Below are 12,417 nucleotides of genomic sequence, written 5' to 3' on the forward strand. Positions count from 1 at the left end.
CAGAAGAAACATCCAGAGTTCCTCGGCAGTATTTCAATTAAAGCAGGATGAGCTACCCAGAGGGAAGTCGGGGACGATTGGCCAGGCTTATCTTTGTTTTTATTGTGTATTTGCTCTTGTTTTATGATGTTTTGAGATATGGTCTCATTATATACGCTCAGGCTAATTTTGAACTCATGGAGATCCTCCTGCCTCAGCCTCTCCAGTGTTGGAATTACAGGTATATTCCATCACACCCAGCTCTTGTCCAGGACTTTCTGAAGTCATTGACTCAATTAAAATGTAAAAGTCACAGGACTGGAGAGATGGCTCAGGGGTTAGGAGCACTGGCTCTTAACACTGGCTGTTCTTGCAGAAGATCCAGGTTGGAATTCCAACACCCACATGGCAGCTAACAACTGTTCATAACTCCAGTCGCAGGGGATCTCCTTCTTCAGGCCTCCAAGGATATTGCATGACAAGGGTGCACTTACATGTATGCAAGCATAACACTCATACACAAAAATTTAAACAAATAAAAATAAATGCAAAAGCTACCTGAATGGTTATATAAAGATATGATGGACATAGAAAATACATTAATGATTTCTTCCCATTGAAATTTATATTTAATTTTATTTTTTAAGAGTAATTCAGATGTATTTCAAACATATGATTGCAATTATATACCAGACGTTATGAATTGCAGGACTGGGATATATTGCAGAGGTAGAGTGATTAGTATATACAAGGCCTGGCACTGAAACCCACAATGCAGAAAGAGGAAAAGAAAAAGGAAGGGAGGCAGAGAGAGAGAGAAGGGGAGGGAGGAAGAGAGGGAGGAAGGGAGAGAGATTAACTTTGAAGGAGGAAATTAAAATTAACAACTGAAAATCACATTACTAATGTTTATTTGGTACACAAACGCTACAGCTCTCTCTCTTTGTGACCAAATTTGTCTTCTGTCACTTCTGTTTATCTTATGATAAACAGAAAAGATACATGATCAAAATGCCTACCTGTGACTTTACTGGTTGCACACCCCATGAGAGTATATCTGTAGAGTAAATTGCTCAGGTAATTCTAACATGTACCAAACTTTGAGGGCTCCTGATCTTAATCAATCTTACTCTGTGTTACATTAGTCTTGACTGTGTCTGCCTTGAGTGCCTTCAATATAATAGTTACTGAATATTTAATCATATATCGTGTACCCATTTGTAATGGGTAAGAAATAGGAATTGAATAAAGATCAAATGATTTGAGTTTCTTGTGTTCTACGTTGCTGTTTCTTTGGAAGTTATTTGATTATCTCTCAAGTTCTTGTTTTTTAATGAAAAAATATGAATGTAGTCGAGCCCACTAATCCATAATCCCGGCCACTCAGAAGCCTGAGGCAGGAGGACTGCAAGTTCAAGACCTGTCTGGGCTACAGAGAGAGTTGAAAGCCAGGCTGGGCAACTTAGCAAGAGCCTGCCTGTTGCTGAATAAAGAGGGGCTGGGTAAATAGCTCAGTGATAGAGTGCTTGCCTCACCTCACGTATACGGAGACAAGAAGTTCATTCCCAAGGATCAGAAAGAACAAATCTGAAAATCCCTTCTTTTCACACAGAAGTGTTCTACCTCCATGGTTATTCAGTCTTGCACTCTCTCCTCTGGATTCAAGTCATTTTTTTCTTCCAACTGTCTTTACAACTTCCCCTGCTCTGAAGGTTCGTGGTCTATGGGATCCTTTCTCTTGGCTGTGTATCTAGAGTTAGTTTTCATTCTAAAATGCAGTGACACCTTCCCCTCTTTATGACAAGTCAGTGGTTTCCCACATTGCTCTCCAGACACAACAAAACACTTAGCTTCATCTACCAAGCGCTCCTCTGGACCCTCTCTGCATTCCTGGGCTCCCAGTTCACTTGGTTCTGGGTCCTGCTGCCCTTCTTAGTTACGGCCACATCGACCTTCCCAGTCATTGGGCGGCTCCAGGCAGACGTCAGTTCGGTGCATCAGATGTTCCCTCCTCCCAGGATGCCCCTCCCTTCCTTCCTCACTCAGTCAAGTTTACTCATCCATCTCATCTTAGCCCAACTGTCATTTCCTCAGAAATAACAGCTCTAAAGGCAAGTTATACACGAAGACATGCCATGCTCCTTTTATGAACCTATAGTTACATTTTTACAACAAATAACATAATTACTTAATTCACATTTATTTTGCGCATCAGAATAAAAACTCTGTTAAACCAGATGGCACAGACAGGACTGAAAACCAGGTATCTTCACCCACAAATCTTTCCACTGCATCATTTTTTCCCAATCACATTGATCCTCTAAGATTGTGTGGGACAGGTAATATAAGCAATAAACACCAGGTCTTGATGACTTCAGTAACTGCAGAACACGCACATGTTTTATAGTGACCTGACAATGGGCTAAGTCTTATTGGCTAGCAATTATTAATGTGCAAGGTAAAACATCACTTTGAGAATTTAAAATTCTCAAATGCATGTAAGAAGCATCAAACAGACTTCTATGCTCCATTACAATGTTTCCGGCTAGCACATCTTCCCAGCCAACATAAGCTTTTAGGTAATACTTTCCACTTATAAAACACTGGCAACTCTGCAGAAATGGAAGTTGGCAGAGAGATTCATGGTATGATGCTGAACCGGTGGTATGTTCATAAACCAGCTCTCTAGTAAAGTAAAATTTCCAGAAAGTTCTAACGTGTAAGATTTGCTGATTCCTGTGTTATATTCTCAAACACAAGTTGAGCCAAGCTACCAAATCTGTAACAAGGGTCTCCCAGGATTCCATAACATTTAACAGAAGCCTCTTGCAACTCAGAGATATCTTCAGTACAACCCTGTCACTACATGAAAAATTTAGAAAAAGGAAAAAACAACTCAGCTCACTGTGCATGCATATTCACATGGGCATGTGTGTGTTCAGGGTGCATGTACGTATATGTGTGCGTGTGTGTGTGGAGGTAAGAGGTTAACTTCAGGTTTCACCCCTCAGGCATCATCCAACTTTCTTCTTTTTAAAAATTTATTTGTTATTTTTATATTTTGTATTTGAGTGTATTGCCTGGATGTCTGTAAGTGCACTAAGTGCACCCATGTTGTGCAATGCCTGCAGAGGTCAGAAGAGGACATCAGATTCCCTTGGACCCGGAGTTACAGGCAGTGTTAGCTGCCATGTGGGTGATGGGAATCAGACTCAGGTCTTCTGTAAGAGCAGCCAGTGCTCCTAACCACTGAGCCATCTCTCCAGTCCTCCAACTTTCTTCTTGAAACAAGGTCTCTTACTGAACTGGTGCTTGCCAAGTAGCTGAAGAAGTGGACAGAAAACCCTAGGGATCCTCCTGTCTCCTCCTTCCCAGTGCTGGATTACAAGCAGGCACCACCGTGCCTCACTTTTTACATGGGTTCTGGGGGATCAAATAGGCCCTCATGCTTGCAAAACAAGCAGTTCACTGACTGAGCCATCTCCCCAGTCCTCAACACACACTTAAAATTTATGTGAAGAAACTGTGGTTTAAAGGACAGACATTTGCCTCAAGATCACACTCTAAATAAGAATGAGCATCCAAGATTCCACCTCCAATGTCCTCTTCAACCTAGTGAAACCAGTAAGTGGTTCTCATGTGACCATGGACACAAGTGCTTCTCAGAAGACCAGCAGAATCCACCACACCAGGGAGCCTGTGAGGAACACTGGTCCCTTGGGTTCTGCTCAAGACTTGGTAAGGCAGAAGGCTCAGGACAGCAGGATTCATGTAGAACAGTGGAACAGGATCTTGACTTAGCATCCACAAATGTTCCTTCTGAATAATATTCTAGAATGAGCTATTCATCTACAACTTCTGTCATGAAGCCAACAATTTTTCACAGTTTCAAAGACCTTACCTTTCAAAACAAATCATATTTTACTAACTTTATTTACCTTTGAATTTTCAACCCCAGTATATTTTACAGACTAAAACTTAACAAATATTCATATCTCTTATCTATGGCATTCTTTACATTGAAAAAACTTTAATGCCCTCTAAATAAATATTTATGTTGCATGGTTCCATCTTACAGCTTATACCAATCAAGGCAGTCAGTTAGTAACACAATGTCTTTATCCAAATTCATATGATGTCCTGCCATCTAGTTACGATTTGTGTGTGTGTGTGTGTGTGTGTGTGTGTGTGTGTGTTGGTTTATTGGTTTGTCTACTAATAACTGTTGTCTTGACATGAATTCCCAACCTTAAAACCCACAATGAAGGCAAATAAATAAAGCCTGTGGTGGTTTCCTCTTCCAATATTTTAGAATTTGGAAAGTTTACAAAAATATATTTCTTGACTTTCTTAGAACAGCATTACAAAAGAGAAAAGGAACAATTTAGTAATCGATTCCCCTAAGTTAAAAATGCCCAGCTATGGGACAAATCAGAATTACTTGCACTGACAGTATTTTGAAAATAACAGGAAAGAAATCTGAAAATCTCAGCCTTTGATTCTTAATTCATGATTCATTACTGAGGTTATTTGGAGGGAAAATTTAAGCAGGTTTAACATATTTGCATAGGCATGAGAGTGTTGATAGGATATCTGCAGATAATGGATTACTGAAAACATTTTTTAGACAAGGATTTCATTATTTCTACCCTTCCTGGAAATATTGAATGACTCAATCAGAGGGTTTGTGGCTTTGCTATGAAGCAAATTCACAGACCTTGGGAATAGCTAAAGAACCTTAAGATTCTCTAATAACTTGGTCTTGATTGAACCTACATTTACCAAGTATGGTCAGAAAAGCTTTGGTACCCAGGTGGGCAACATTCCTGACATCTGTCGGGAAAAGTAGCTTCTTCCATAAGCACTGTCACCCATCATCAAACCCTCTCCTCCTTACATGGGTTGAGATTATCTCATAGTTGTTACTCTCTTTAAGATTAATACACGTGGCTTGGCCAGCACTGCCCCATCTCTCTGCTCAAAAACGTCCACCTCCACAGCCATGCACCAATCCCCAGTCCCTGAATGAAGGTGGAATGAAATCCCAAATTTAATGCCCACTTATGCACCTGAGCCTTCGTGAGATTGCAGTGAACTGAGATTGCAGTGAACAGGCCATTGGTACAGCCATGAGCTGTCCCTACAGGCGGTGCACGCATTGGAGCCGGCCCCAAGAGCCAGGACACTTACGGTTGACATAGCTTGATGAGGTCCTGGTCGGTGGTGCCTGGTGGAAGACCTCGAATGTACAGGTTCGTTTTACTCAACTGTTCCCCGCTGCTGTTGCTGCTGCTGTTTGTGCTGGGGCTGGGAGGAGCCATGGGGTGGGGAGCTGGTGCATAGGACTGCTGCAAACAGAAAAAGCTGTTACTGGTAAAACAGAAGCCAGTGCACCTGTTCACAGGCCAGCAGCATTCACCGAATGCAGTGCAAACTCTTCGCTCTCTCTAGTCCACACTCACACACACCAACACCGTGTTCAGTGCTGCTTCGGATAACACCGCTAGCTTTTCCCCCTCCGACCCAACATTCGGATCTTCATCAGTCAGTCATTAATGGCAGAGAAGGAAGACAGCAGGTGCTTCTGGTGGAAAGTTTCAGCTTCTGACTTTGTCCCTCACCACACTGGCTCTCTTTGCACCTATATATTAGCATGCCATCTACCTCTGTGCTGCCCCCAACTGCTCAGTCATGGCACCCTACCTTGTCTCTAATAATCCGCCATCTTTGTCTTGCCTCTACTCTTTTGTTCTTTCCTTTTTTCTAAAGAAATTCCCCATCGTTTTCTCCCCCAATATCATTTAACACAGCTCCCAATACATAGGACCATTCTGGCACAGGGCTGCTATGAATGAACTAATGAGTGAATCAATGAATGCATCCACCTCAGCTCTTGAATCAACGAATGCATTCATCTCAGCTCTTTTCCCCACTCCAAAACTTGCACCCTCATGCTGAATGCTTACAACAGTGAGCTATGGGGTTGGAGGTTAGTAATTATCAGACAGCAAGCTTGAGGCTTAATAGCAGAAACATATATATCAAAATGATGTGATTTTAAAAATGATTGTCAACTTGACAGGATCCAAAATCACCTAGAAAATGAGCCTCTGGCATAACCATGAAGGAATTTCTAGACTGAGTTAACTCACCCTGAATGTGGACTGGAATCCAGAACAAAATGGAAAGGAGAAAGTGAGCTGAGCACTGGTATTCATCGCTCTGTGCTTCCCGACTGCGGATGCCGTGTGACCAGCTGCCTCACATTCCTGCTGCGGTGACTCCCCACCATGATGAAATGAACTGTATCCTCTGAGCCCTGAGCCAAAACAAACCCTTCCTTCCTGGTGTTGCTCTTCTCAGGCACTTTATCACAGCAGTGAGAAAAGTAATTAATACAGACAGTGTCTGCCTACTCAACACTTTGTGCTGGTCCTGGACCAAAGCAAAGAGCTAATTTAACCACTGACGGGAAAAAAGGAAGATAAACTGTACTCTGTGTCTTTATGATCTCGCTCATTTAAAAAAACATAAATAAACCCATTGTAAACATGCCCAAATGGACAGGTATAGGGGGAGGCATCCTGGAACTAGAATTGAGCATGGCTTTGACTATAGTCAGTTGACATCATTGACATCCTGCACCCATTCCACTGGGCCAAACCCACATGTACTTAGTCATCCTAAAAACCCCACTTGATTCTTTTCAACCTCTCCATTTCCTTCCTGGCCAGACTCCATCACACTAGGAAGCTCCCGCCCTTTCTGCTCCCAGTCCTGCCTGATTAGCTCTTACTGATGCATCTGACTTCAAATTAAGCACCAACATCACAACACTGCTGCTTCCTCTTTTAGCTCTTGTCATATTTGGTCCTTATCTGTGTGTATTTGGCTTACTGACCTAAAGCCTGCCTACCTCTAGCACAAATCTGGATGTTTCCTTGGGGCAAAACATGTGTCACCTGTTATAGAAGATCACATAGTCTAGTGTCTGATAAACAAAAGTTTCCTAATAAATTTTTAGGCTACATCTCTCACAATAAAAATCTAATAAAAATAGTATTGAAGAGACAGGAGGGTGAGTTTCAGCTGTGCTCAGCTTTGTTTCCTGCTCGAATATCTACCTTACACCTCCCAAGATTTCAAATTGGCCCTAGTCCCTGCTTCCCAGTGGCTATAGGATGGATAATGCTTCTTAGATTCTGTGTCTCAAAGTGCAGCTCACTGCACTGTTTTTCCTCCCCTGGCTCCCCACATCCATCACCCATCGCCATGAACCCATTTATTTTAACCCTGTTGTCATTCTTCACCTTCAAAGCTGGAGAACGTTGCATTGGCTTCATCTGTTCCTCACAGATCTCAGAGTATAGCCTGCCCCCCAATTCCCATGAATTCCCAGTATTTCTCCAGGACAGAGCCTGTGCCATCTGGTATTATATTCAGTCTTTAAGCTTCCTAGCTGGGCTTCCTTCACTCCTGCCTCCTAACAAAGGCCTCTGACTCACAGGACGGGTGAGGGGCACCGGGAGGACAGCACAGAATTCTAAAATGCAAGCTGAGACTGGCCAAGAATGAAAGAATGGGGAAGAGAGAGAGCAAATGCCACAGGAGCAGTTTGGAGCCACCCTCTCCCCCCAAAAACATTTTCTCAACCATTTCTTTAGTTCTACCTAATGCAGTATTAGCACTGTTACTGTGCTAATGTGTTTAATGTAGAATTACACAGAAGTATACTTTTTGTGTGTGTTTGCATTCAGTCCATTGTCTTGGAGTTTAAACGTGCAGAACACTGGAACTTTTCTGCTCATATAAAAATCTATGGCTAGCTTCCTGAATGAAAGCACTCTCTATCACTCTTTAAATGCCCATCAACATTCAAGATTTTCCTCTTTTATAAGCCTTGCACACAGTAGGGTCTCTTGGCTCTTGCTAAAGTGGCCTCCTGGTCTCTTTAGGTCAGATCACATTTATCTTTTAATTGCCTTATTAAGTGTTTTACTGTCTTAAAATCCCAGGGCTGTTTTCAAAGCTGTCTGTTACCACTTTCACCTCCCCTCTCTCCAGATTCTTTGAATTCCATCCTATACTGGGGTTTCTTTTAAAATGAGACTTTGTTTAAAGCAGTTCTTGCTGTTGCTTAGGCTTTAAAACCACCAGGGAGCCAAAAAAAAAAAAAAATGTCCCCAGCTTTCTGTCTCCCAGATAAAGGGGGCCAGTTCAGAAGGAGCCCTGGAATGATCAAATAAGAAGGCAGCAGACACTGTGTGATGGCTATGTGTTTACTTAATTCTTCTGCTCCCCCCGGGGCTCTTTGCAGGCATTTCCATAACCAGAACACAGTTCAGCACATTGCATGATGATTAGAACAATCAATGTCCCCTCCAACAAGCCCACGGCACCCACTGGAAGAGAAAGCCTAAAGCAATCCGGAGTTGAGAGGACAAGGAACTTTATGCATGGGAATATGTACTGTGCGTGTGTGTATGTGTGTGTGCACACATGTGCGCAGGCACGCACGTGCACACATGCTTTGCACATTTGAGTGTTGTGTTATGGATATACTTGTCAATGTGGGCACATGTGCATGCTGGCACATGTGCTAATGCATGGTGTGTGTCTGTATGTGGAGGCCAGAATCAACATTGAGTATCTTCCTTGACTATCCCTCCTTTATTTTTTAAAACTGTATTTACTTTTTTTTTTTTTTTTTTTGTCTTTTTGAGACAGGGTCTCCCTGCAGCCCCAGCTGTCCTGGAACTCACTATGTAGACCAGGCTGGCCTTGAACTCACAGAGATCTGCCTGCCTCTGCCTCCCAAGTGCTGGGACTAAAGGCGTGGGCCACCACACACAGCCCAACTGTATTTACTTTTTATTTATGTGTGTGTGTGTGTGTGTGTGTGCTTATTTGTCTGTATGTGCATCATACGTATACATTATCCAAAGAGGCAAGAAGAGGGTGTAGGATTCCCCTGGAACTGGAACTACAGGGAGTTGTGAGCTACCCAATGTTGGTGCTGGGAAATGGACCCAGGTCCTCTGCAAGAGCAAGTGCAGAGCCCGCTCTCCAGGGCCTCCCCTCCCCATCTTTATTTCTTGAGACAAAGTCTCTCACCTAATATAAAGTCCATCAATTCAGCCAGGCTGGCTGGTCAATAAGCTCAAAAATCAGCCTACTTCTTCCTCCCCTACCCCAAGAGTTTGAGTTACAGGCATGTGCCACATGTCCAACATTTTCTGTGGGTTCTCATGTTTAAGTGACAAGCACTTTACCAGGAGAACCATGTCCCCAGCCAAACATATTTATGTACTTTATAAATATGCAATGCTAAGCTTGGTGGCACACATCTTTAATCCCAGCACTTGGGAGGCAGAGGCAGATGAATCTCTGTGAGGCTGAGACCAACCTGGCTGGTCTCCATAGTAAGGACACCCTGTCCCTGTGTCAAACACACACGTGTGTATGTGTGTGTGTGTGTGTGTGTGTGTGTGTGTGTGTGTATGCAGAGGGTCCAGGTAGGTTTCTGTCAAATGCTGGTTGAGAAGTCTAGGCATACTACTGAAAGAGGAAGAATTGTCTTGTGGGGCCAGTCAGTCTATGGATTAAACACCCAGTATGGAGACTCTTCCTAAACCCTAATATTTCATTTATCTGTTGACAATGCTCCATGATTCAGGTCGAGATGAACACTGTAAATCATACTCTGGTTTTGAGAATTATAAATTCCTTCTTCCACCCATTTTCAAAATCTCATCTTTTCATCAACATAAAGTTGGCAGAAGGTTCCCGGAATGCCTGATAAATGCACAGCCTAAATGAATTAATTTGTGAGAACCAAGAGCAATTTTGTATGCTCTGGCTGCCAAAGACAGATGATAAGACTAAAGCATCTTATAAAAGGAAAGGTGGGGGGAGTGTCAATAATCTCCGGGGTTAATGGATCCCAGCAGCCATTTTCCTGATTAAAGCAGCTCCCGGTTAGCTTCAGCTCTTTGTCCCTTGCTGGATTTGGAATTTTATCATTGATTAGCTTTTAAATCATTTTGAGCCACAGAGGAAGGGATTCTTTTTAATGTTTTTAAAATAATATTTTCTTTTAGATAAAATTGACTTTGTTATATTGTCAAAGTCATGCTCTATAAATCCTATTTAGGAACAGGGAGGACTTATGGTCTGAGGTTACTGAATACTACATCATTGTGCCGTGACAGGGCAAGGGACTGTGATGAACTCACAGAGTCAGCACGGTTAAAAGCAGAAGTGGATTTTTCAGATGTTGGGCCTTAGGTGACACCGAGTGAAGGGAAAAGAGGATTTCTCTTGAGTCAACATATACCTGGTATATGCACAGATTCACAGACTTCTCTTCAGTGTCCCTTAATGAGGACAGTGGGAAGAGAGTCCTTAGAGGTTACAGAGATGGGCTACCATATGCTGGGGCAACAAATCAGAGTATCCATTCCAGTTTCTTCTTTAGGAAATTAAATAGAATTATGAGTTCATTTTGGAAGACACTGTTCTTAAAATGGAATTTTGATGACTTTTTATGTGGTCCCAAAGTATTTGATAGTTACGCTTCCTGAGCCTAGTGAGATAAACAACTTCTTGTTTGTTTGTTTGTTTGTTGTTGTTGTTATTGTTGCCAAAGAGGAAACAGAAAGTGGAGAAGGAGCAAACGCCCTTTTCAAGGTCACAGAGCTGAGGCCCAGGTTTGATCTCAAGAAGCCTGACATCAGAAACCATACCAACACACCAAATCTTCAGGATATATGCACCAATAAACATAGTCTCTTCCTTAAATCAGCCGTGGAGGCTGAGACAGGTATAAGCTCTCCTGCATCTAAGTTGGAACAGAGCTGCTGGCTGGGGTTGGTCAAAAACATACAGTAAAAGAGAAGGTGAGCTGTCTTCTCTCTATCAGAATGTAAATTAAATCCATCTTGAATTTTAATTTCAAAGAAGACTTCACCATCAGAACCAGGCGTTATGAGTTTTTCAAACGATGTCAAACAAGTGGGTTCATTTGTCAAGATTCACAGTTTGTTATTTGAAAAACAGGAAAATGAACGAGCCTGTAGATCACCCTGAATAGCTGACTCACTTAGTAAGCTTTGTTAACAGGCCTCATTTTTCAAGTTTGAAATCTACAGCGCCGGGTCCTCCCACCTTCTTGTAGAATGCCTGACTGTGTGAGCAGGACAGCAGGGAGGGCCCTTTGGGTGCTTTCCTCACAGTATTTTGGATGTAAATTAGAGAAGAATGTGTATTGTTCCTGATTGCTTTAGCAGAAAGTATTTGATGTATCCAATAAATGCTGTTCACCCTTCAACAGAGTCAAGAAAATAATGAGGAAAAAAATCAAATTTCAGACAATGTCAAAATATGTTCCTTGAATACTTATCTGAAGTCAGGTTCTGATACATTTTAAATGAAGGAATCTCAACTTTGCCACTGTGAACATTATAGGAAGGAGATTGCTTTGTTTTGACGTGCTGTCTTGTACACTATAGCATATTTAATACCATCCCTGTTCTCTATCTGTTAGAAGCTAGATGTGTTGTCCCCTCCACAAAGTATGGCAATCAATAATATGTTCTGAGTTTGCCAGATGTCCTCTGAGTGATAGGAGGAAATCTCATCTAGCACAGAATCATGATGCTAAATAAATCTACTTCCTTTCCATGAAAAGACAATACAATCCCCCCTTGCAGAAAAATGATACTAATTGTTGGTCTAACTAAAACTTATTTCATGGAAAAACCCTGCTCCAAACCAAAGCTCAGCTTCTTACCCCTAAGTACATGTGCCACTGTTCCCTAAACCTCCACTGTCTCTAACAAAAATGTCAGCACACTGCATTTCATTTGCAGCAGACTAGGTCTAAAGCCTACTTCTCCCTCTGACTGAAAACGACTCTTTTTGCAAAGAGAATGTTAAATATTTTTTGCATGCAAATTCCCTTTGGCTTGGAATCATGGGGCCTTAGTGCCAAATTGTAGTCAGGTCTACTGTCGGCATCTGGTTGCTGGCAGGGCCTGGTGGCAGTGGGTCTGGTGGTTTGGAGGAGCCAGGGACTCCATCACACAGCAGTCTGTTCTGCGAATCATCTCCCCAATTTGTTTTTATTCATCTCCAGCGCAATAGAATTTGTACTCTTTTATCTACTCAAGGGTAAAGCCCTGGATAACGTCTCCCATGGGACTGACATGCCAACTCTTTTACTATCAAAAAATGAATACAGACCACATTCCTGTCTTAAATCATACATTATTTAGCCCGCGTACACAAGCAATGCATTGCTCCATAGAGAGTGCTGCAATGGCTGCTGGATTCCTCTCTCAGACAGGGTAATTTCCACACGACTTGGCCTTTACACGTCTCCGTGAGTGTGGACACACATGAGAAATGGGACACAGTGGGAAGGGGGCAGTCACTGGT

The 12,417-nt window shown here is 42.3% G+C and overlaps 1 protein-coding gene across 9 annotated transcripts in view; it reads right to left on the reverse strand.

Annotated features, from left to right (window-relative positions):
- The window catches only part of Rbms3 (RNA binding motif single stranded interacting protein 3), a 982,465-nt gene that overhangs the window by 664,392 nt on the left and 305,656 nt on the right, over positions 1-12,417 (reverse strand). For 4 of the 9 annotated variants that reach the window (XM_008846470.3, XM_017801456.2, XM_029570082.1 and 1 more), the window contains exon 2: positions 5,170-5,327. In XM_008846470.3, the coding sequence (XP_008844692.2) occupies positions 5,170-5,327 (158 nt within the window). Of the gene's footprint in view, positions 1-5,169; positions 5,328-7,289; positions 7,338-12,417 lie in introns of those variants that run through there. The other 5 variants (XM_017801455.2, XM_029570085.1, XM_029570084.1 and 2 more) reach the window with 2 other exon arrangements.

This window comes from Nannospalax galili, unplaced genomic scaffold, assembly GCF_000622305.1.
Source record: "Nannospalax galili isolate Female #2095 unplaced genomic scaffold, S.galili_v1.0 scaffold542, whole genome shotgun sequence".
Taxonomy (NCBI): Eukaryota; Metazoa; Chordata; class Mammalia; order Rodentia; family Spalacidae; genus Nannospalax; species Nannospalax galili.